Below are 26153 nucleotides of genomic sequence, written 5' to 3'. Positions count from 1 at the left end.
AGGCCTAACACGGCTAAGCTTGGCTGGTGAAGGCTAGTAAAGTTGGTTTGCCCAAAACTAAGCGCAACTAATTGTTTGCTGCTTACAGAGAATAACCTCTAAATTGTACTTAAACGCGAATACACGCAAGTAAAAATTATTATTCCTATCATAAAATGGTATATTTTATTTAATTATTTCTAATAGTTTTTCTTTGACGCCGTAGTGGCGCTGTCAGCGCAAGACGCTATCCGCAAACGTCAAACCCTATTCTAAAACTCTTCACTCCTACGTGCCCCAACGCTAACACCCGCAAAGCTCTTTGGGGCCCCAAACTATTGCAGCCCCTATTCTAAAACTCCCTATTAGACAGTTTTAGTATAGCGTACGCTATTCCATTGCGTACGCTAAAAAATAGCGGGTCGTCACTGCGCATGCGCTGAACGCTAAACGAAATAGCGGGTATAGCGGGCGTACGCAACGCAAACGAGTTAGCGTTAGCGTTTTTGCGGGGTTTGCGGAGCTTGCGGGAAACATGGCGGCGGTCCCGGCTGCCCACTTCGAATTGAATTTGGCGTTGCTTTTGTAAAATGCACTTCGTTCGTAGAAAATGACTGTGTAAACGGCTTTCGCTTAGTCTCAGGCCGCTTCGACGACACAGTATTATGGATAACCTCGTGGTGTTTTCGAGATCGCTTCTCGTTTCGAACGAGTCGAAGCCTAACGAAAGAAACGTTCGAGATGTCAGCGCCACCTGTCGCTAAAGGCGCGAAATAGCCGCAACGACGGCATATGGCCTCTGAGATCCGAAGATATCGCCGGCCAACTAAAATTGTAGAAAACGTGCGCTGCTTAGCGTACGCTATATTATAGCGTATAGCGTACGCTATAGTTGCGGACGCTAAACTAAAACTGTCTATTGTCAGCAGCGAAGCCTTGCGCGCCGCTGCTGCGGCGCTACCGAGAGAGGGCGCTCGCTGGTGTGACGTCACGCTAGGAGGATAAATGGGGCTACAGCTCGGCTCCTCGCAGTGGTCGGCGCGCTGCCTTGCGCTATGTCGAATGATGTATAGCGATAAGTTTAACAAAGGGCAACCATGTCCACACCATCAGCCGAACCAAGGCGCAGCGAAGGGTAATGCTTTCGCAATCTTCCAGGCTTAACCAAGCTAAGCCTTCAGCCAAATTTTTTTTCTCTCCCTGGTCGAAACGCGGGCCTCTTTCGCCGCTGACAGCGGCACATAAATGGGCTACAATTTGTTTTTGACACGAAATAACTTCTAGAATAAAGTGACCTCGAAACAGTGCGAGTTATAAAACGTTGTGCGAAATAGTAAATCGTTGGCGTGATTTCTACTCGGACGCGGTAAGCAGACGCGCCAGCAATCGTCTGTATACGAAGCGGCTCGTCTGACTGGCCTGTTTACTCATCGCTACTAACGGCACCGGGAAAACTAACTGTATTTTCACTTAAGAGAAACATAAATGTTCAGGCATTGATTGTGCTGACGAATTTAGGCGCTTTATTACGAGCTGCGGACGCATCGAAAGGACCTTCGAAAGAATCGGCGGCTGTCAACGGATCCGATACTGCTAACGCGGCCTTGCGGAAATACGTCTACAGTGCTCGCATAGACGTGTTTATATGTCATCGTTTGTTTCAAACAACATAGCTGTACAAATACGGTTGCTTTCACTTTCTGTTCGAAGTTACGCAGCATTCCGAACTTCCACGCAGGGGCGCCGGTTCTGGTCCGTCGCTCGCTCAGTCGTACCATGTGTCCCGAATCGCCGCATGCGGCAAGTCGCACACGACGCGCCGTACGAGAGATCGCACGGAAAATCGCGCCATGTGTCTCGCGCTTTAGACGTGGGCAATCACTTAGCGACTCCGATATTGCGGCCGGCGATGGCGAGGACGAACCTCAACAAAACCCTCGATCGGCCACAATCAATGGCTTACTAAGACACAACAAATCGGCGTTGAACGTTGTGGCAGCGCAGTCAGGCTGATAGTGTGGGATATATCCCGATGGACAGGACAAAAACTGCAGTTGCAGCGACACGGAGAGCGTCCCACTACAAGTACAACAGCTAGAACAAGCAACAACAGAGGAAAAGAGCACATGTAAGCCGCATGGCAGCCAACGAAAATTCGTGACGTAGCCACATGACGTAGCGTTTTCTTGGCTATTTGGATGGATGGATGGATGGATGGATGGGTGGATGGATGGCGGCTATACCCTTTGTAACGGGCGGCGGCTGGCGCCACCTAGCCTTTTGCTCCCCCTCCTATTTTATTATTATTTTTTCCCTTTCTTTATATCCTCTTTTCCTTAACCTAGTTTTCACTCCCCTCCTCCCCCCAAAATACCTATCTAAAACAGTAGAGGAACCATTATCTCCCCGGTTTATGGTATCTATCCCTTGACTTCCTCCACCAATCCTCTAGCCTCCCCTTCGTTACTGCCACTCTTTTCTCGCCTATTTGCCCTCGTTCCCCGGGAATACCTAATGCCCCTTCCATATCTGCCACTGTTCCCTCTGCCAGAGTCGGGCGAAGGTCTGTGCATCTCAGCACTATGTGCTCAGTGGTCTCCATTTCGGCTCCGCAAGCTGCGCACCGAAGGTCCACGTCTTCAAATTTAGCCCTGTATGTTTTCGTTCTCAAAACCCCCGTCCAGGCTTCGAATAATAGTGAGCTACCCCGCGAGTTATCAAATAAGAGCTCTCTCTTAATCTCCTGTTTTTGTGACCTATACATTGATAGCGCTGGCTAAATTTCCGAGCATTCTTTCTTCCCACATTTTTCTTTCCGTCTCCTTCACCTCCTTTCCCACACTAGAACCATGTTGGACCCCCTCCCTCGGCTGTAGGTATCTATTCCTCAGCTTCCTCGTTCTGAGTGTCCACTTTGTGTTTAAACTTTTCATGTACAGATATTTGTACACTTTTCCTGCCCACCTTTTTTCCTCCAGTGCTGGGAGTCTCTGTTCAAATTTTAGTTTACTTATTGCCTCTCTACCTTCGAATGACGTCCATCCCATGTCACCCTGCACTCCCTCATTAGGGGTGTTCCCGTGTGCTCCTAAGGCCAACCTGCCTACACTTCTCTGTCTCGTTTCCATGCATGCCTGAACTTCCGATTTCATGCACAGTACTGAATTTCCGAATGTGAGGCCAGGTACCATAACCCCTTTCCATACGCCCCTAACCACCTCGTACCTATTATAGTTCCAAAGTGCCTTGTGTTTCATTACAGCTGAGTTCCTTTTCACTTTTTCGATCATAATTTCTTCCTGTTCTTCCAAGTACTTTTTGCCCTCGTTTAGCCATATGCCCAAATACTTGTATTTTTCAACATGATCAATCTTAGTGCTTTGTATTTCCAATGGTTCCCCCCTTTCTTCATTGTATACTATTATCCCAGACTTCTCTCTACTGAATTGTAGTCCCAATTTTTCCCCCTCCTCTCCACATATGCTCATTAGTTCCTGTAGCCCTACTCGGGTGTCAGCAAGCAGTACAATATCATCTGCATACATCAGTCCGGCTAGTACTTGAGCTACCTTCTGCCCTTCCAGCATATAGCTTATGTCAGTTCCTATTGTGCTCTGTTCTAGTCTCTTTTCCATTTGGCTCATGTAGATCATAAAGAGCAGAGGCGACAATGGACGGCCCTGCCTGAGACCTCTTCTTATTTTAGCTGGCTTTGTAGTTTCCCCCTCCCATGTTATCTCTACCTCATTATCTGTATAAACTTGTTGTAGGAACTCAATCATCTTTCTATCTAGACCATATTCCCTCAACTGGCTCCATAACTTTTCTCGGTTTACATTATCATAGGCTCCTCTAATGTCTAAAAAAGCTATCCATAGCGGTTTCTGCCTGGCTGTCGCTATCTCTATGCACTGTGTTATAACAAATAAATTATCATCTAGCCTTCTGTTCCTTCTAAATCCATTCTGCAGTTCTCCCAAGATCTCTTCACGTTCTGCCCATTCCTCCATTCTCTTTTTCACCCTCTGCATTGCTACTCTGTATATGACTGATGTGATAGTTATTGGCCTGTAGGATTTAATGTTGTCCTTGCTTCCCTTACCTTTGTAAACTAATATCATTCTGCTTGATTTCCAGTCCTGTGGAACATCTCCCTCTACTACTATTTGTTCAATAAGTTGTCGTAATTTTAATTTACTTTTCTGGCCTAATATGCTTATCAATTTCATAGGTATGCCATCAGGTCATGTCGCTGTTCCCACGGGAACCTTGTGTTCAATTCTGTCCCATTCCTTACTTGTCATCTTTCTGTACTCCTCCTCTAATTCTGTCCTGCTGTTGTCATTGTTCTCCATTTCGCTACCCACTGGCTCTGCAAATGCTGCCTCTATTGTTAACCTAATATATTCCCGAGCTTCCTCTCCCTCTACCTTTGTTCCTTCTGGTGTGGTCAGTGAGTGTTGAACCACCTCTGTCTTCTTACTCTGTTGCTTTATGTGTTCCCAAAATTTCTTAGAGGCATTTCTGTCTTTTTTTCATATCTCTAACATCCACTGTACCCCAACTTTTGCTATCTTGGCTTGAATTAATGCCAGTGCTTCTCTTTTCATTGCAAGGTAATCCTCCCATTTTGTCTCCACCTCTTCTGGTGTGGCTCCCCTTTTCTTCGCTGCTCTGTGTTTTCTGCATGCATCTTTGCCTTGCTCTATGGCCTCCTTAACTTCTCGGTCCCACCAGCTTTTCGGTTTATATTTTCCCTGCTTACTTCCTAGTTTCCTAATCTGTCCCTTCTCTAGCTCTCGTTTAAAAATACCTATTAACTCGGCGTATGTCCATGCCCTTTGCGGTTGCTTGGATACCATGCTTTCAATGTTTTTGGTCACTTCTTGTAGCTGCCTGTCATTCAATTTGCTCATACCTTTCCTTTCTTTAGTTTCTACCAGTGGTACTGTCCTTCCAAAACTGATTTTGATTCGTTTGTGATCACTCCCCAGGCTTTTTGTACCTTCCTCATCAATTTGCATACATCCCAACCGTTCATACAGCTTGTGGGACATTAGGCAGTAGTCGATTGTCGAGTGGGTGTTATTTCTTTCCCATGTTATTTTGCCGCCGCATTTTATTTCAGTATTAACTATCACAAAATCATGAACCTCACAAAAATCTACTAACATCTGCCCTGTTGCATCTGTCTTGCACCCGTCAAAGTATTCCAAATGTGCATTCATGTCCCCTAGGATGATTATCTCCCGTTTCATAGCTAACTCCCTGATGTCCTTGGCCATACATTTGAAATGTTTTGTATTCTCCTCTTTCGAATCATTCCCCGTTTTCAGATAAACAACTCCCAGGATTGTCTCAACATTCCCTACGGTGCCCTTGAGCCACATGTGTTCACTGCAGCTCTCCCTTACCCTTTCCCATTCCTGTCCCTTCACTAGCGCCCCAAGGCCTCCTCCCCTGCGTTCTTTCCTTTTTCTGTTGCACCCAACCCAGGTGTATCCCGCAATGAATGGTGGCTCTTCCTCATCTCTTAAATGGGTTTCGGCAACTCCATATACCTGAAAATTTTCCGTTTGTAACTGTTCTTCTATTTCGTCCCACTTAATGCGATTTCTTCCCCCCTGCATGTTGATGAACCCTACATTTACTGCCTTCTTCTTTCTCTTCCTCCTCCGTGCTCCTGTCCTGCCCCCCCTCCCCTGTCCTTCATCTTTTACGTTTTGGCTTGCAGGGTCGCCCTGCGTGCCTGCAAAAAAGCCTGAGCCCTACGACCCACCCTCGTTCCTACCTGCCATCCCGCCGGTGTAGTGTAGTGAATGCCATCCCGGCCGAAAGGGGGGAAGTTTTTCCCCCAATCATTCTGTTCACCTCCACCACATCACACTTGAGGGCTCGCCCCAACTCCCTAATCACTACATTTGCCTCCACTACCTGTTCTTCAATGAAAGGGCCCTGTCCCCTGACCTCTGGGACAGTACACAGGGCAATGTGCACCGCCTCAGAGGTCGCCCTTAATTTCGCCACTCCCTCTTGAATTTGTCTGCCCAGCATTCGCCCCCTATTCTGCAGGACGTCATTCACCCCAGCGTGCAAAATTACCAGGTTTCTTCCCTCTCTGTTTTGATTCAGTTTCCTTTTGGCTCTCTCCGCCACCGCTTCGAATCGAGCCCCCGGCATGCATTCGACCTTCACTCGTCTGTCATACTGCACTGTTCTGAGGAGTGCTGTTTGTATTCGCGATACGTTGGAGCTTCCAACGACCCAGACCTTTCTGTCTTCAAGCAAATCTTGCCTCCCTCCTGTCTCTGTCGGCTGGGTCTTCCCTGCCTCCTCGCCTTCTCTGCCCCCTGTCGTCTCATCCCTCTGTACCTGTGTCTCCCGCGGTCCCCACGTTAACGTGTCCGCCCCCAATTCTGCTCCACTGGGTGATCCTCCTGCTTCCTTTTCCTTCAGTTCCTGCCGTGCCTCCCTCTCAGCCTCTCTCTCTCTCATCTCTTTCAATTGTTTTTCCAATTGCTGCCCTTTCTCTCGCTCCTCACTCCATTTCCGTTCTACAGCCTCCATTCTTGAGGCCCACTCCCTCTCGACCCTTTCCTCAAACTCTGCGCGTTTCGTTTTTTCTTTCTCGAGTTCCTCCTTTGTCCTCGCCATTTCACTCTTTAGCTGCTTCTCCAAATTCTCAATCACCTTACACAGCCTGCACACGAAGCCGTTCCCTTCCGCCTCCTCCACGGTTTTGAGTGTCGTTTCATCCAAATAACACCATCGTTCACACCTCTCACACTGGACGAGGTCCCCACCTTCCTCCTTGGCTTTTCTTGCCGGCCGTCCCATGAATTCTCTTGTCCTACTGTTATTTAACAGTGTACAAGCGAGGAAAAAAATTGACTATAATAAAGACCACTGGGACTCTCTAGAAGAATAAAGAGAGCTAGTAAAATAACCAAACCAATAACCAGGGGAAAAAACAAAAAAGGAGAAGAGAAAAAAAAAAGAAAAACACACTTTTAGCCCTAACTATTAAACCTTCAGTCCTAACTGTTATGTGTTGGCCACGACCTACTTTATCGCCCTACTTTGGCTAAGTGTTCTCCTGGCTTCGCTGTGCTTTAATTCTCTGCAACCTACGTTCCTATGCTGGCCCTATCTCCCTTCAGATTTCCCGCCTTTGCAATTAGAAATAAAAATAGAAATAGAACTTAGCTGTCGGCATCCGTCCGTCTCGGCTCCGTTCTCGGCAACCCGCGAAAATTTACAATCCCGGTTGATGTCAATGTCGCGAGGTGCTCTGTTTTGCGGTTGGCTGCGCGCACGTACTTTAAAATTGATTTTAAATATGTTCTAAGCGATATTCGCCGCTGACATCTTATAGACGATGTGTGTGTGACCAACTAAATCTATCTCACAAGTTATCTCGACTTCAAATTTTTGTGTCAGTGCTCCTTTATAGGCTCGGGACCCGCTGCCATGTATGCATATCTAACGGTCGTCATTCAAGCCCCGTCTATGAGCTTTTTTTCCTTAGCCTAGCCCCATGTAGGTGGAATTGTTATCGGAAATTATTATCGGAATTGTTATCGGCTCGTACTAGAGAAACATGTAGAGCTGGACAAGTCCTGTAAACGCTGTAAACGCTGCACCGCGGTCAATAATGAGTACAGCGGGTGCAATATACAGTCGCGCCCAGATTTTGCGTAGTCGACGGGGAGTGATGAAAAGTCCGTAAACTCGAGAATTTAGTAAAATCGAAAGATGCGAAAACTCCGTGGTTAGACGGCCAATTTATTTCTCGTGAAAAAAAAAACGGTTATCTTGCCCACAGTTTTTCAATGAGAGTGCCACGCCGCTCACGTGGGCCGCCAAAGCGACGAGTCTGTTTCCTTGTTTCTTCAGCCTCAGCAAATTGCTAGGAGGAGGTCGATGGCGTCCGTGACCTCGCTAGCTGTCGGCACGCGATCTACGTGTGCGTTCCTGTCGTCACCTTCTCACGCTTGCTCTGCGTCTCAAGCTATCCCTATTTTCTGTTGCATTCATGTCTGGCATCATTGCTTACGTAGACGACGAAGTCCACGCCTCGCGGGATAGCGTGGCAGTCAGTCAGCGCGAGCCTTGTAGTCGCGAATTCCCGCGCGCGATCCCAAAGAGCGTGTCTTTTGCTGCGTGGCATTTTTAAGTTTCCTTTTCCGCATTTTTTTCTTTGGTTTGGCTTCGTAATATCGAGAGGGATGGTCAATATTCCATCAAAAGATGGAATTGGTAGTTTCATTACACCTAACGGAATAACTTTGGGGAATTTGAATTCGTAAAATCAAAACGATGAGCAAAACGAGAACAAGGTGAAAGCAGGAGCCAACGTTTCGACAAGTGGACTTGTCTTATTCAAGGCGACGTATGTTGTCAAGGCGACGTATGAAGACAAGTCCACTTGTCGAAACGCTGGATCCTGCTTTCACCTTGTTCTCGTTTTGCTCATCGTCTTGAATTTCCATCTCCCGCGTTCCCCGTGTTTTCGTAAAATCAAGAAATTCATAAAATTGGATTTTGGAAAATCCTGGTTCAACTGTGATACGTAGAGCACATACCATCGGTCTTTTATGAATTTAGAGACTTTGTGCCGGCTGAAAGAACACACTCTACATCAAGCGGCGGTTAACTTTTTTTGAGTGATGCGATCAGGAATTCGCTATTCGCATGACTTCTTTCGTTTATTCAGGCCAATGTTAAGCGATGTTTGAGCGACACCCGACGTGGTTGCTTAGTGGATATGGTGTTGGACTGCTAAGCACGAGATCGCGGGATCGAATCCCGGCCACGGGGGCCGCATTTCGATGGGGGCGAAATGCGAAAACACCCGTTTACTTAGATTTAGGTGCACGTCAAGGAACCCCAGGTGGACCAAATTTCCGGAGTCTCCCACTACGACGTGCCTCATAAAGTGGTTTTGGCACGTAAAACCCCACAATTTTTTTTTATGTCTGAGCGAGGGTTTCTTTATTCTCCCGTAGATTTCGATGATGATGGCTAGGTCAGTTCAACAAAGCAGTTCAACAATGGCCATTCACAACAGTCTCTAGTGGCTTCAGGATTAAAGCGACCTTGGAGAAAATGAATTCAATGGCTAGACTCATTTGTGCCGAAGATGCTAATTACCTTGTACTTTAGTGACTCGGTTGTGTCGTAGGCAAAGGTCATTAACCCCGTCCTGTCCACGATGTACTTGCAGGCGAACAGTTTGCTCTCCTGGATGTTGTACTTCGGTAGATGGCACACCTGCGGTCAATTTTGGCGGTTACAAAAGTGGGGCATGACTAACCTGATCATGCAACCTTGAGCCTATGCTTAAGCTCCCAACTTAATCTTTCGATGGATCTCAACCAATATCATCTAGCTACACCGAAATATGTAGTATGCACGGGATTTAAAAAGCGAGTTATGTAAACCAGTTTTCAAAGTCATGCTTCGATAGACTTCTTATGCAGTGCACCAAGTGAACTGAAGGCTTCAGTTAGCCTTTCCATTAAGTGAAATTGTCATAAGTAGGCGGTGGGGAATTGTTTCGTCGAAAATTACATACCAATGCACATTTTTTAATGAGTGACGCCTTACTAATTATTGAACTGGACATAGTTAAGGAAACGAGATCATCCTAATGGGGTGACTTGAGTGTTGCGCCCACATAGCTCAGGGGCAGCAATGTCAGGCACCGCCTAGTACTTTGCTCGTCAAGCAGGTGGCTTAAATACCGGGACCATGCGCCCATGCTCCCATCTTCCTTTTAAAATATGCAAGAGGCATCCGCATGGCGAGATGTTCAGGTGCTTCTATCGCCTAAGTGGCGTAGAACCACTATATGATATTTAGTAAACGATGTATACCCAACAGTAGGGTTTGGACACATGTTTCTTATGTGATATCATGCGCTAAGACCAAATTGTCTGATATGGGTTATTGACCCCTTTCACGGAGTAGTTTGTTCTAGAGAAACGAGATGGCGCTTTTGGCGGCGCGTCGCACGTCGCCTCAGCGAGAGCGCACGAATACGAAACCATTACCGCTTCCACCTTGGTTCTGTGTGATCAGCTGTCGGAAACACAACTGAGTTTTCGCTAACGCGCTGTGCTCCAATCATGCCGGCTTGAATCACGTGAATTGAAGATGTGTGCAGTAGTTGGCTCCAAAAATAGTGACTAGCATATTAAGGAATGGAGTGAATCTGTGTAGCCAAGATCGCGGACCATTGCGGCAACTGTCCGTACGTGTTACCGGCACTTCGAGATGTACAGCTTTCTTCGAGGATGCAGAAATGTGCTCATCCGCCAGCGTTGTGTCCCTTGTGCACGGGCTCGGGCCGGCCCGAAAGTCCGAACCCGGCCCGGCGCGCGGGCCGGGCTCGGGCCATTTGGAGATTCTCTTATTCGGGCTTGGGCCGGGGCCGCGTGTTTCTATTTGCTCCCAAGGCCAGCGCTCGATCGCTGCGCCGCCATGCGCCGCCCGCGCGTACCACATTTCTAGGTAATTTTTCGCCGAAGCGCCATGAGACGCGCCCTAGATTTGGTTTTGCTCTCCTGGCTGTGCCAGGGCGCGCGGTGTGTTCGGGCCAGCCTGCATTCGCTGAGTTTAGGCGGTGTAGGTAAATTTTAATTCTGAATGCTTAAGCTTACCCTAGGCTTACCTTAAGCGTAATTTGTATGCTTACCCAAAGAGAAAACCGTCCCTTCGTCCGTCCCGTAATAAGACGACCGCTTTCGAGATAGCGCCCGCAGTAGCGAACGAATTTGCCATTGTGCTTCCTTCAGCTTCAACAGCAACGAAGCGGCGAAAACACAGTGCTGGCGGTACTCTCAGTTAACGCCTCATTCTGCATCTTTCGCAAATCGCTTTGAAGTCCTGGACGTTTAATATGCGTACTGCATGTATGGCACCAGCGCCTTGCTATTGTTTCTGCTGGAAGAGAGATAGTGATGTCAAGAAGGAAAGGAAGCTTTCGATGATGTGGCTGGTGGTGCGAGAAACCCTCCATGCCCCACGATTATCCCAGCTTTTGTAGATCGAAGCGCCTCGCACACCACGACCAACTTCTTATCACATCCCTTTATCCCCTTATCCAAACTGAAAAATTTCGTCCAGTGTTGCGTCAGCTTCCGCACGCAACTCTAATTTCGAAACAGCCTAGGCGGCTTGTTTTGAAAAACCTATTTTCTCTTAGTGACAGCTGGGTGAGCAGAGTGTGCGCCCAGGCAAAACATCTCCCCAGTCCCGCGTCAAGTACCTACAGGGATCTAGGGAGCGCTCGCCGTGACGCTTCGGGGAAAAAGTACCTAGAAACGTGGTACACGCGAGCGGCGCATGGTGGCGCAGCGGTCGAGCGCTGGGCTTGAGCGTTGATAGAAACACGCTGCTGGGGGTCCGAGCCAGGCTTTCCATGTCGGGCTAGGTCGGGCTTCCCGATCTCGACTGCTTACCTTATGCGAAAGTATAATTGACGTCTCGCAAGTAGGTGCAGCAGGAAGTGGAATGTATTTATTCATCAAAAATGTAATCTACAAGGACGGGAGAAAACATAGAGTTAGTAGAACAACTCTAGAGGAAAAGCTGGGCCGGAAAAGTGGGAACCTCTAGGGCGCCGCCCTGTTGCTACTGGTCAATGTGGCCAGCGCAATTACTATTGAAAGAGCTGAAAACAAGTACAGGTCACCTTATGCTTTGTCATTTAAAAACGCATACCTGATGGCTTTATGAAGGTGGCACGTCAATATTAAGTTTACAGAAAGCGATCGCTAAGTCCGTGACTTATGTAAATCACGATGTACGCATTCATGCAATAAAAGATGACGCGAATTTCGGTTTCGCATCTGTTTTTTGCATGCGTAGTAGTTTCGTACAGTTTAGGTTTGACATGAGATCGCGCGTCGACAGCGGACGCTATGGCACACTCGTGCGTTATGTGACACCGAAACCCCGAAGTGCTCTGGCATATACCGTCACATGTAAGTAAACGAATGTATCTCCTTGTTGAGACTATCACGCGAGTATGCAGCTCTTGTGGTGCATCACAATCGTTTGAGAAGCGTCACAGTAGAGCATTTTTCTACATGCGGAGCGGTGTTTTTATTTGCAGGTTTCCCTTCAGTAGGAAATTGCTGGACAGGCGGACCAGCGCACCGGAATTGTGCTGGTGAAGCCACAAGCAACTCATAGAATCTGTTTAATTGTTGCACTTTGAACAATCATGCTTCTACAAAGGCCACAGCAGAAAAACAGTGTGATGCCGAATATTTCTGTGCCACGAAGTGATCAAGAGGCGATTGCCTAATGCGGACGAAATCGAGTGCATCGAGACTTAGAACGACAGAAAGCTGAGCTAGTTGGTAAGGATTCATTATGCAAAACAGAGGTGAGGCGTGCAGACAGGACACAAGAGTAGAGAAGTGGACGGCGCTCGTGTTCACTTCTCTACTCTTGTGTCCTGTCTGCACGCCTCACCTCCGTTTTGCATAACGAGTGCAGCAACCCACATACTAATAGCGTAGGCGTTTTATTAACTGTGCAATATTTTCAACACTTCCTTGCATGCCATTTCATGTGGCATATCTTTTCTGTTCACAAATTTGTGCAGCGAATCTATTTGCATGATCGACTCCGCGCCTGTGGGACCGTTCACTTGCACTTGATGCTGAGTCTTTTACATGTATCCATAAACTGCAGATATTCACATCAGATCCCTGCGAGCATCTTCAAAATTCCATTATTTTAGACAACAGGCACATATGCAATACTGACATAATCTCAAATACCACTAAGCAGCTGGGACACATTTTTGTTGACCATACTCGCAGGTAAAATAAGTAGATCATGTGGACAGCTTCAGCTCATTTTCCTTAAGTCAGTGTGTACAAGGGGTATGCAAAAATAATTTTTTTTCGCGCACCGATTATTTTGCTGTATAAGCAAGAGAACCCACCACGTTAGTGTAACATATCTTGTACATCACACTAATATGTGCTTTAATTTACCAAGTGAGATGAGTTACTTTTATGGCTCATTCAGTCAAATCACGCTGCAAGCTGCATTCATCAATCTTCAATTGGATTTTGCAAATGTTTAATGAAACATGTTTCCCTTTTATGCAGATATGCAATGGCAAGCCCTTCCGTGTGTTCCAAAGGTAAAATGTAAGCTCTAAATTAAAGAAGACATTTCTAGTCAGAAACAAGCACAAATGATGAATGCAGAGTATCAGAAGCCCAAGGTACAGAAATTATGAGAAGTGTTGAATGATTTTAAGGAAAGAATGCTATTTCAAAATGAAAACTCTTTAGTGGAAAGCAAGTCACTATAGGTAGAATACTCTGCAAAATTATGCGAGTGAGGGGATGTCAAACAATGGGTCAGGAAATGCATTGTTTTTCTGCAAAACAAAAGCTGATTGCCATTACATGAGTCACTTTCGAATCATGACACTGCTGCTTGATAAATTCAGAAATAAACCAAAAAACAAGACACGCAAAAATAAAAAAACAATTTAATGATGCTCTATCCACACTGGGATAAATAAAATCAAACACATCAAATCTAATGTGGACATATTATACGCTTGTGAAACACTAAAGGAAAAATTCAGTTTCAAGCTATGGCACTTGCCGCATAGATGTGGGGGGCCTTGCACTAATAGTGATAGTTACCACTGCATTTAGAAATTGAAAGCATTCATGCAGACAAGGATGATTCTTTATATTTTTGGCTACCACTTCAAATGCCTCCATCAAGTGTTACAATGCTGCACGCAGCCATACTAAGGATCTCGCAGCAACACCTGCTGGTAAAAAGCAGAAGCAGTCAAAGTGCTGGTGTGTTCTGGACACTATGTTTGAAAACTTTTAGGCAAGAAGAGTGCAAGAAGCAGACATAACAACTGCATTTATTTCCACATTTCCCCATTTGAATGGCCTTTTCTTTTCGCTTAGACAATGCCTACGCCTAGCCACAGCAGCTCCCTCATACAGACTCCGCAAGCCAAGAGGCCATGGAGGCATTTGCAGGTAAGAGGCAAGAAGCAATAGCACTGGTATCGACATTCATATAATTTATTTCTTTTTCTTTCGTTTAGGCAGCCAGCACGCCTCGAACAGCCACCTTGACTGCGGACGTGTCACCCTAGTCGCCAAGGAAACATTTGAGGGAAAGCGACAAGCAACGTGATCAGCCACTTCTCCATGTAAACGATACTCTTTCTCTCGGATGACTCCTACGCCTCGCCACGCCAGCACACTTGTGCACAAAGATGCCGCGGGGGCACATGCAGGTCAGAGGCAAGAAGCAGTGGTACTGGTGTCGACATTCACCCAATTTCTTTTTCTTACACTGAGGCAGCCAGCACACCTCGAACAGCTACCTTGACTGCGGGTGTGTCAGTAGATTCCTGTTGTACATATGCTCATAATAAACTTCAATAAACTTGAACTTGATAATAAACTTGAAGGCAAATGGGACATTGATGAATTGTTCTTTTGAACATTTATTGTACACATACAATATATGTTATACTTTGCAGTGCTACAGAGCGTATTTTGAAGCTTCCCCCTATATTTTGCACCTTTAATTACGTATGTGTTATGTGGCCCTCAATGCAGTTCATGTTGTAGCAGCTGCTTTGTCTGTGTATCGCGCATTGGCTTAAGCTCGTGATATCCATACTTCTCTCACATATACAAAATAATGTTCCATGTAGTCCTCAGTGTTACAGCAAAAAATGAAAGTAAACAATCCGATCGTGGAATTGTATTTATTACAGTGATTCCTATGACAGTTACTGACAAGTTGACAACTTGAACTGGTCAATCCGTCCACAGCCTCCTCTATTTTTCAAAAATAAAGGAGGCTGTGATCCGTCATGGCAAGGAATTGTAGGTATACATTAAAAAAGACGGGTGTGTGTGTGTTTGTAGTGGGGGTATAGGATGAGGGCGGTACGAAAAAATGTGCCAACACCGTCCTCCAGACCCATTCCGTTAAGGTACCGTAACAAAGCGTATTATGCATGAAGTTCATACAACCAACTCTGATATTACTACACAGGCCAGGCGACGCGAGCTACATTTATCATGACGCATTCGCGACTGCACCGGACGCCCTCCATATCATTCTCGTTAATCGTGCTCACTGCACCGAGGCAAAAGAAAGATCATGGGCGCAGGTGCCTTTAAGGTATCTCGACCTTGCGAGGCACTGCTGCGCGTGCCAGGGGAGCTGTCCGTGCGAACACACCCTGGCACACACCTGCCTCGGCGGCCCCAACCTACGTACCGCTCTGCTTCGAGCTTTGATCCCCCCACTGTCCCTTGGGTGCCCTGGAGTTCCTGCGCCGCCTGCTTTATTATAATCTCAGGTGCTCTCCTCAGACTTCCGTTTGTCGGTTACATGTGCCCTACAGCTGGATCAGTACTTATAATAATAAAGAAACCCGATCTATCGTCGCGACGATAGATCGCGAAAGCGGCTTTTGCAACATACCGCGCCCGTGCGAAGAAAATTACGGAACGCCAACGAGGAATCTGACCACAGCTTCGAGCTCGTAACCTCGTCGAGTGACACTCCTGCAGCAGGCGTGACCGCTGAAAACCGCATACCGCCGGAAACTTCAACAGGATCATCCCTCGGTTGCATAACTGCCACCTGTACGGCCAACATGGACCACACCCACACCGTCCCGCAACGTAGAATAAAGAACCAACTTATAAAGCCCAAACACACGGCTGCACCCACACATCACGACACTACAACACGACCTACTGTAAACGTGCACTACAAGCGAGACGCCATGCTGCTACCAGGCCCCGCACACTCTCAAGTTCAACAAATGGCCACAGAGGGCGAAAAATCAATCGAAGCGCGTTTCAGCGTAAGCGCGCAAGTGGAGCTACTGTAATTTGGTCGAATACTTTAATTTGTGCTTTCTCTGCTAGTGGCGCTGAACATGCTGAATTTTTTAATTTACACAAACCATTGACATGAACAATCGAGGTGTCTAAGGATGTTTTTTTACTTCAGGCAAATAGGCAGTTGATATTTTTTAATTTCATTGTTGAAGCTGCTTTTTAGTCATAGCGTCGAGGTTTTTGTGCTTGATTAACCATCGACAGCCGACAGCCTATTGGTATCGATGTGTTTCCTGGCCGTTGGCGTTCGAATACTGCCGCGGTAAAACATTTTCGAAAGCATGCTGGTTTCGTCTGCGAGTCATTACACAGATTTGCTGTAAAGAGGTCTACTCTTGGCAAAAAATAGGGCCTCATTTTGTTTAGGCGTTGATTGTCATAAAAAATGCGGCGGAGGTTGACGGAATACGCTTGAAGGTACGTTTTTATGCCGTTGATCTCTATAACACCGCAAGTACGCAAACCGATGTCACAGGACACCCGATGCATCATTGTGTGTTCTCCGTCATCGCTTGTTTGCTGTACGCCTACTAATTCTTCACTTCTTCAAGTGTTGCATCCTCCTTTTGTCGTTGTTCTCTTGTGCTTCACTTACAGTATGTCGTTCCGTCAGCTGTAATGCGCATTTGCAAAACCAATACGTTTGATAAGAAGCAGTGGTCATCATAATTTCACTGCACATGTATTAAGCTGGCACATATGGTTCAGATACAGATACCTGTATGCGGACTTGCACGACGTTGATGCGGAGATTAGGATAATTATGACACCCGTAAGGAAGAGGCAGCTGACGGCGGTAAGCTGTTGCGTTCTTTCCGCCAAATTACCCGGCCTGGTAGTGCTCTAAAGATGCTGTATAAAAGTGACACGCGGTGACAGGGAAATTATTATGTTTAGCAGCCGACTGTACGTTTTGTAGCTTAGGTCTTCTTTCTTGTGCGTTTGTGCTACCCTTATTAATGAGCCATTTCTTGACTATGTTCTTGACTATGTAACCGCGTTTGTGTGGATGCGTAGACGTGTGCTTTTTGTTATACTTGTAAAATGCAAATAAAATATTTTCAGGCTTACTCAATCTTTGGTGTGTGCGTTTATTCCAGTCGAGGCCATCGTGCCACCTGGAAACCGCACTCTGTCAGTAGCCCTACACGAAATGCAACAGCTGGAGCGCGGCGGCACAACTCGGGGTTACGGCGGCGTAATAAACGAAAAACCGCTCGGGATGCCCTTAAAAGTCAGTTCAGAGTGTGCCTTAACTCGATATGCCTCAGCGCTACATATATTCTGCTGCGCCTTGATCGTGCTCCCGCCAGTTTGGTTGATGTGTGGCAAACGTAGCGCCTACATACATATGTAGGCGCTACGTTTGCCGCACAGCAACCTAACTGGCGGGAGCACGATCGGTGCTTAGCAGCCAGACCCCAGTAGGTAAAGCGAGCTAACTGTGCAAAATCCCGTTTCCGTTTCCTGTTGTACAGCGCCACCTGTGGTCACATACTTTAGTTCACGACGCCACCGCTACGCTTATTTCCGTAGCACTTTGGAAGGTACAGTTTCCCTTCTCTAAGTTTCTATAGGTGTTCTGTGCTGCTACGCTGCTACGGTTGCCGGATTAAAACTGACTACTGTCACCAAGTCTAGCAAGCGTCTCAGGAGCTGGCAACCTCGGCGCGTAGCAACATGGCGCCGCTCTTGCGGTTCCCGATTTCAATGCATGGGCCCTATTGGTAGCTTGTCCTCTAGAGTCAGTATAGTAACTCTATGGGAGAAAAGTACAAACGCCAACCCAAGGCAAACGAAAGCTAACGGAGGCTCGGAATGCGTTTTCGGTTCTACTAAGTACCGATGCTTTGGAAAAGCCGCCGCTTGCAGGCGCCTCCCAGTAAAAAGGCTGAGAAGGGAAGCGTTTGGGAAGCGAAGATAAGTCTGTGTACGACGCACGCGGGGTCGCCTTTGCCACACATACAAATTAGCCAAGCGGCGGCGTATGGGGGGCTTTTCCAATTGGCAGTGGTATTGCTTGAAGACTGGTCGTTGACCGCTGTCGACAGGAAGCACACGTCGTCACTGCCCATGCTAGAAAGGTCACCGTTTTCTTTCAGCAGCACCTTAGAAACGGATGAACTTTTTCAACTCGCCGCTGTCGGCACCCAAAAAAGGGGGACGGTCGGGTGTTTTGCGGCATTCTCAGGAAGAGCAAAGCTCCGAAGACACGCACCCAGAAGCGCTTGCCTTTGTTCGCCTTCGCGGTCGGAGCAAGCATCACGGCCGGGCGCGAGGAGCGGAAAGCGCGCGCCGCCGCCGCTCCTCCAGCCCGGCCATGTTAGTTGCGAGCAACAATGGCGGCGGCTCAAGCAGTGAACGAAACTTCAGCGCTGCCGGATTCATAATGCAGGAGCGCCGCACTTGCCTTAACCCTTCATCAATGGACAACTTGTTGTTTTTGCGCAATAGCTCAGAATAACAATTCTATGCGCGCGCTCCATCTGTATATATTCACTATTTTGTCATATGGAATGCAAGAGTTCAACATTATAGGGTCATTTAAATAAACTGATTTTCCTGATATCGTTTCTTTTTGTGTCGGCGTCGCCTTATTGCAAGTCGGGCCGGGGCCCAGACCCGGGGCCCGGGCCGGGCCCGGCTTAACCCTGCCTAAGCCGGGCCAGGCCGAGCGAACTCGGGCTTGTTTAGCGTCGGGCCGGACCGGGCCGCCTGTGGTAGTGTAGGGCCCGGGCCGGGCGCGGGCTCAGAATTGCGGCCAGTGCACAGCTCTGGTGTCCCTAACCGTTAAAAAAAGTGCTTCAGCCCCACAACGGCGGCAAGAGTGAGTTCCGCTCGTTAAACAATGACAAAGGGAGTAGCGACACTTTCTGTCTTAGTACGTTTCGCGCACAGTATCTATGCACATCTACCCCAGCGTGCACGGAATCTTACGCACACTTTGTCGCCAATGTGTCAGTAAGTGAACGGACGCACACATAAATATACGCGCCCCATATGCGCACGGCAAACGACGGGCTACACCAATAGCGCACGAACGGTCGAAGCTGAATGTTTCGTGATGGTCCACAAGAGTAAGCGAGTTACTAGCGATAATGCATCCTCGCCACAAGGTACTAAAATGTACAAAACGACTATGTTTCAAGCCTTGCGCGCGGCAAGGACAAATACAGGGTGTTTCAGTGAACACTTTCAAAATTTTTTAGAGGTTGCCTGTGGCAGACAGCTCGATTCTAGCTTATTAGCCGGTCTACTCGAAGCGGCGGACACTACCTGCACAAAAAAATTGAAATGCAGTATCGACTAATTAACAGGAATGCACTAATTAACTTTATAACAATTATCTTAATGCCTATATTACAATTTACTAATTCTAGCAGTGGACTGCGCAAGGCGGATCCAGTTGGAACAAATTCTCCGGACGACACCAATTTCGAGATATAAATTCCCGAACTTTGCGGAGAAATGCATTGGTGTTCCAGTTACTTGTGTGCTTCAGTGCATGAAACCACGTTTTGTTAATAAATTAACTGCAACGCCGATGCATTTCTCCGCAATGTTCGGGAAGTTATATCTCAAAACTGGTGTAACCTTGAAAATTCGTTCCAAGTGGATCCCCCTTGCGAACTCCACGGCTAGAATTTGTAAATTGCAATATGGGCCATAATGTAGTTAGTTAAAACCTAATTAGCGATTTTTTAATAAATTAGCCGATTTTGCATCTCTATTTTTGTGCAGGTATTGTACGCCGCTTCGAGTAGACCAGCTCATGAACTAGAATTGTAATATCTGTCACAGGCAACGTTTAAAGATTTTTGAAAATGTTCGCTGAAACACCCTGTATATCGCAACTGAGCACTCCCCGGAGCGATTAGGCCGAAATAATCAGATAGCGACCGCAACAAGGAAATGCACTGCGTCAGAAATGTGACAAGCTGCTGCTTCAACATATTCGCCAAATAAAGAACGAAGAGCAAAACATGCTGTTTCAATTCATAAGTGAAAAGTTTGGATCGCTCGGAATGCATATTTAGCCTCGCTTTTAAGACAAGCACCATATACGCTGCTCGCGCTGTTTGGACACGTATTTTGATCAGCGTCCAAAGAGTTTTTGCATGTTCTCTGAAGCTGTGGGCAAAGCTCCGTGTCGTCCATCCAGTCACCGTCTATGATATCTCCTGAAACAAGAGGTTTGCTAGGCCACATCTGCGTCATACACACCCATTCTAAACGCGGAGGCAACGGAGGCAGTTGATGCAAGAAATGGACGCGTAACCACGTGATCAAACATGGCAGCGGCCACGGGATCGCTGCGAAGAGGGCCAATAGCGCACATTTTCATAGTATTTTGCAAATTCACGGAGTAGTTCCACCCGTTTCGCACTATGGACTTTCAAGCAGGTATTGTAAAATAGAAAGAAATCTCCATATTTAATGCCTTCCTTTTAAATTTTGTGAATGCTTGGAACGTTGTATTTCCTCCCCTTTTATTGTTCGCCTGGGGCCTCACATGCCACTTATTCGCTGCCCTCTTTCGATGTTCTTTTCTGGCGTGACATATATATTAAATATCTGTGTGACGTCTAGAAACAGTATGACAACTATAGCCACATCTAGAGAGCCAGCGCTTTACGCACTCGCTCTCTGAAAAATTCAGCGGTGATACAGTTAATTGCAGCTATAATGGCTCTCACAAAAAGGCTATGTAACACTGCATTTAAACTCGAATCGCCGCGAAGTACTTGAGAAGTCACAACGTATTCGAACTACAGAATATTCTAGTTTCACATTTTAGAGATTTGTTGTGGCGCATTGTTGAATGGTGAAACGTGGGCTGAGCCTCAACGAATTACTGAAGCTTAATTTCGGAAATTCGCCCTAACAGTCCCGATATTGCACTGCACTCCGATACACACCCTTGCACTTATATCTCTGCAGTACACACCCACAAAGGATTATACTCTCAAAAAGCTTTTAACATACGTCCATTGATAACATCAGCGTCGTATGCAGGCAGTTTCGAGTTGGCCGTTTAATGCACAGATGCAGGCACGTGATACTGCCACAGAGCACTCCCTTCCCGCTCTCAACGAGGCGATAATGATGATTTACCCATTCGATAGTAATTATTTTCTTATAGAACTAGGCTCGCCCGCTAGGCTCCGGGGGGGGGGGGGGGGGGCGTTTTACCGGGTGGCCCAGGCGGCCACGGGTGACCTCCGCGCTTGCCCGGGCCACTCCATCTCGAAACCCTTCTGCGCAGGGAACAGAGTCCGCCGTGCGCTGTGTTTTCGCGGCTTAGTGCGCTTTGATGCGAGAGGCAGCACGAAGGCCAATTCGCTCACTGCTGCTTCCGCTATTTCTCACTCCAGTGTTTTGACAGCCAGCGTCTGCGGTCATCGAGTAAGATGTGCGCATGCTTGCTTGCGCGCGCGTGACACCATGCTTGTCGATTTAGTTAGCATGCCTATGTCTACGACTTCAAACAGCCGATAAAACTATTGCTATCCTTACTTAATACAGCTATCCACTAATTTGCTATCGCAATCAATGCTTCGCCTTTCGGGCGAAACTTCGACTTTTTAATACTACGCTACAAGCACTCTTTAAACCCGGTTCAAACATTTTGTACTAAAAAACTGCATATATACGATTTTCTGTGCAGCCTTTGTAAAAAATATATGGTCTAACCACCACGTTCACCATAAACGTCTTTCTGCCGTGTGCTCAAGTTTTTATGGCACCCGTGATAATGAGTGCAAGAGTTCTTTTAATTCCCCAGTAAGTCGGAACTTTTGCCATGTCATGTAGCTCCTTAAATAGCCAGTAGTGACCATGGCGGTCATAGGAGAACTAGCATGTGTACTTTTGACAAAGACTGTATATAGCGCTAAGGAAACATAAAATACAGTACCAACACGCTTGTTGCATAATTCATACAGAACATTTCTTTGAAATATTTTGGAGAAGAACGGAACGTACGAAGAAAAACTTAGTGCCCTTCCACTCTGTGAAGAAGGATGACCAGCGAAGCTGTGTGCGTGGGTCCCTTAATGGCGAACTACAGCTTCGCCGTGGGTCGGACCAGTATCGCACTATCTTCGGGATCGCCACACGTGTAGGGAGAGCTTAACGACTGCTTCACCTTCGCCGCGGATCGGCCAGGCATTGCACTATCTTCGGGATCGGCACACGTATAGGGAGAGCTTAACGCCTGTTTTACCTTCGCCGCGGGTCGGCCAGGCATTGCACTATCTTCGTGATCGGCCCACGTGTGATACAATGACTTTTTATGCTCGTAGGGCTGTGTCAGTCACGGCGCTTACTCTCGCACAAGATCTAGAGGCCACCACGAGCACACTGCGCACCACAACCGAGACACCAGACATAAACCCGCATTTACTTCATCTTTGGAACGCCCGCAGAGGGTTGACACGACGATGGAAACGACAACGGCTCAACCGCAAACTTAGGAAACGTATAGGTCAAATTACACGGGAATCTCAGGAGTATGCAGAGATCCTTACGAGGAATAACTGGCGAGGATTTTGCGATCGCCTCTCAGGCACATTGAGCACAGCAAAAACGTGGTCGATTCTTCGCTCACTCACAGATCCCACCACAACAAAGGGAAAAACATTTCAACAGCTGCACATCCTAATGCACGAGTACAGGGACGATGCCTCGACACTCCTCAGAGAGCTAGAGAAGCATTTCATACCCACAGGCCCGCCGCCGCAGTACCCTGACTATCCTTATGTAGGCGAGGCGAACGAATTCCTAGATGCGGACATCACATCTGACGAGGTGCGGGTGGTCCTACAAGACCTACGCCGCAACACGGCACCGGGAGCCGACCACATCCGATTCGCTACCCTTCGTAACCTCAGTGACGCGGATATTAACCACCTCACCCATATCTTCAATGATTGCTGGCGCAAGGGCATGCTTCCCCAAGCATTGCGACACGCCGACGTCACACTGATCCCCAAACCGGGCAAGCCTGTTAAGGTTGAAAACTTACGACCCATCTCCCTAACATCCTGCATTGGCAAGCTGATGGAGCATGTACTCTTGCGGCGTCTGCAGCCCTTCCTCGAAGAAAAATCATTATTTTCTAACTCTCAATTCGGATATCGGGCTCATCTGTCTGCCAAAGATGTGCTTTTACAATTGCGGGAGGAGGTCATAGGACCTCCGTCGTCCGCCCAAACGAGAGCACTCATAGCCTTAGACCTAAAAGGGGCATTCGATAATGTTAAACATGACCTCATCGTTCGCAATGTTGCACATTCACACTGTGGAATTCGTATGTACAACTATATCCGCGCATTTCTTGGAGATCGCACAGCCACCGTATAGAATGGGTCCGCATCGATCCGGTACGATTCGCCTTGTAGGACGTGGGACACCCCAGCGCTCAGTTCTTTCCCCTACTTTATTCAATATCGCGCTCGCAGGGCTCCCCCGACTACTCGACCAGATCCCTGATGTCGCCCAGGCTATTTATGCGGACGACATTACTATCTGGTCGACACGGGGTTCCGACGGAGCCATCCAGGACCGACTGCAGCAAGCATTCGATACAGTTTCTGAGTACGCGAGAAAATGAGGCTTAAGATGTGCTCCGGAAAAGTCGGAGCTCATAATCATTAGCCCCCGGAGCCGTTCCTCTACTCCCCCTATCACTGTGCACGTGGATGGCACACCGATACCACAGGTTAATCGTGCTCGTATCCTCGGCCTACACATCCTAGCGGATGGCAGGTCAAACTACACTGTTTCCCTTCTATCCAGACAGATTGAGCAAATTCTGGCCATGATCCGGAGGGTCTCCAACAGGCGCTCGGGCCTTCGAGAAGAGGATCTGCTGCGCTTGGTGGAGGCATGCGTGATCAGCCGCCTTACATACCATCTCCCATTTCAGCGGTTGACCCAAGCGCAACAACTTCGCATAGACGCAATGATTCGCAAAGCGACGAAGCTGGCCCATGGCCTCCCGAACTATACTTCCACACACCGTCTCCTTAACCCTTTACTGCACCTTGTTGCATTTACGCAACATTCTGATGAACGGCGTTAACAACCGAAGCAAAGTCAGTTTGGAGCTTCCTGTACACGTTGTTGCATATCCGCAACATTGGTCTGCAAAACGCGGCACCTTGGGCTGCAATCTGTGCTAATTCTTTGCATCTCCTACCGAAACAAACGTGGCGGAGGCTGCGCGCGCCCACGAGCAGTGATATAGGTAAGTTTTACAAATTGTAAATGTATTTCTCCATAAGACAAAGCATAAAAAAAAATGTTACGCTATGCTCCACATCCTTCTGACTCTGTAGGTTCAAAAAAACATTGTAATTTCGGAATAGTTTGTTCCTGGCGACAGAACGTTGCTATGTTGCACAAATGCAACAACGTGTACATGGTTTATTTTCTTCGGAATAGTGAAATGGCTCCGAAACGCTGGTATGGCCTAGCAATTCCTCCTGATAGTGAAGGCAGCGAATATTCAATTAGTCACGACAGCCACGAGTGTAAGTATGTTTCGATTCAATATGTGGACAAGATGTTCTCTGGTCAAATTTCCTTTCTTCTTTTCAAAAGTACGCTGTGCCTCCGCACGCTGCCGTGTCGTATCATCACGGGCACAGCTTTACGCCTGTGCTTCGATGTTCTACATTTTGACAATAACCCGAAAACACTGCATTGTTTCCTGGCTGGGCGGGAATCTGCATGACGTACTGCACGAAGTGTGGGAACAACCTGTGCTGCACAAGCATGTACAAGTGCTTCTTTTTGTTCCACACTAAATCATAGGTGCACCAATGATTGTCTCGTGCAAATAAGCATCTGAGTATGAATCGCACTAAATCTATCTTTTACTTTCAACTTCTTCTTTATTTGCACATTGTTGCAAATATTCAACATACCCTTTTTCTGCAAATTGAAACAACAGACATTCGCTAAAGTAAGTTTCCATGGGAGTACAGGTACTATTATGCTTCCCTAGAACTCCATGAATAATATCTTGAGGAAACAAAAAATTGTGCAGTAAAGGGTTAATTTAGGGACACATAACACACTAGGCGAGCTGCTAGAGGCACATTGGGTCAGCCATCGCCAGCGCCTCCTACTCACTCCTACTGGCCGCCATCTTCTCACACGGCTAGGATACTCTGTCCCACCCCTTGAGTCTGAAACCCGTCCAACGATCTTGTCGTCAGCGATACGCCAAGCACTAAGTATTCATCCATTGCCACGTAATATGCACCCCGAGCATGACAAAGGGCGGCGCAAAGCCCGTGTACGATACATTGGCCGCATGCTTGCAAACATCCCGGAAACACACACTTTATACACGGACACATCACGCACTCAAGAGGGCTATACCTCGGTAGTTTTGGATGGCACCGAATCCCTGAGAGACTCTGCTGCAATGCGCGGAACAAATGCCGCTTACGGAGAAATTATCGGTGTTGCTCTTGCAATTCGATACGCCATCCATGTTCCTGAGGAAGTGTATATATTGACGGACTCGCAACAGGCATGCCGGGCGTTCCTATCAGGACATGGCATCCCGAGAGCGGCGATCCAAATTCTCAAACAGATCCCGCAAATTACACTAACCACACCTCCCCGCATCCACTTACTCTGGACCCCTGGTCATACCTCGCTGCCGGGTAACGAACGCGCACATGCGGTTGCCCGAGAAATTTCCCTCCGGGCGACTCGGCGTGGTGAGGCGACTAGTTCAGAGTGGGGGGATCCCTTGCTCCGTTATAAAGACATACTCCATCATTATACACGCATTCGTCGCACCCACGCCGCACCACCACCGTCCTTCTCGCGGGAGGAAGCAGTGGCATTACGCCAGTTACAAACCGCAACTTTTCCTAATCTTGTCTCTCTCAATAAATTCTACCCACACTGTTATGCAGATCGTTGCCCTGGCTGTGGCAGCTCGCCCACAATCTTCCACGTCGCGATTGAGTGCACTGCAAACCTCTTTCCTCCCTTGCCAACTCTCCTTTACCCCCTACGCAACAAAGAGCTGTGGGACGATGCCCTCCGCGACGGATCTCCCAAGGTGCTCCGAGCAGTGATACAACGGGCTCGAAACATCGCCGGAATCATCTTAGGGACCCTGGACTGAGGGTTCCTCCCACACTGCTCTCGCCATTAAAATATTATTAATAAAGATGTTTTACTCTCTCTCGACGGCACGAACGCATG

General features: G+C 47.5%; 1 protein-coding gene across 1 annotated transcript in view; it reads right to left on the bottom strand.

Annotated features, from left to right (window-relative positions):
- LOC142592659 (uncharacterized) overlaps window positions 1–26153 on the bottom strand; it is a 39697-nt gene that overhangs the window by 2177 nt on the left and 11367 nt on the right. Inside the window, exon 3 of the mRNA XM_075704226.1 lies at window positions 9133–9252. Coding sequence (XP_075560341.1) covers window positions 9133–9252 — 120 coding nt within the window. The remainder of the gene's footprint in view (window positions 1–9132; window positions 9253–26153) is intronic.

The sequence above is a fragment of the Dermacentor variabilis genome, chromosome 9 (assembly GCF_050947875.1).
Source record: "Dermacentor variabilis isolate Ectoservices chromosome 9, ASM5094787v1, whole genome shotgun sequence".
NCBI classification, from domain to species: Eukaryota; Metazoa; Arthropoda; class Arachnida; order Ixodida; family Ixodidae; genus Dermacentor; species Dermacentor variabilis.
Note: the sequence above shows the minus strand (reverse complement) of the source record. Positions and strands in the feature narration are given on the sequence as shown.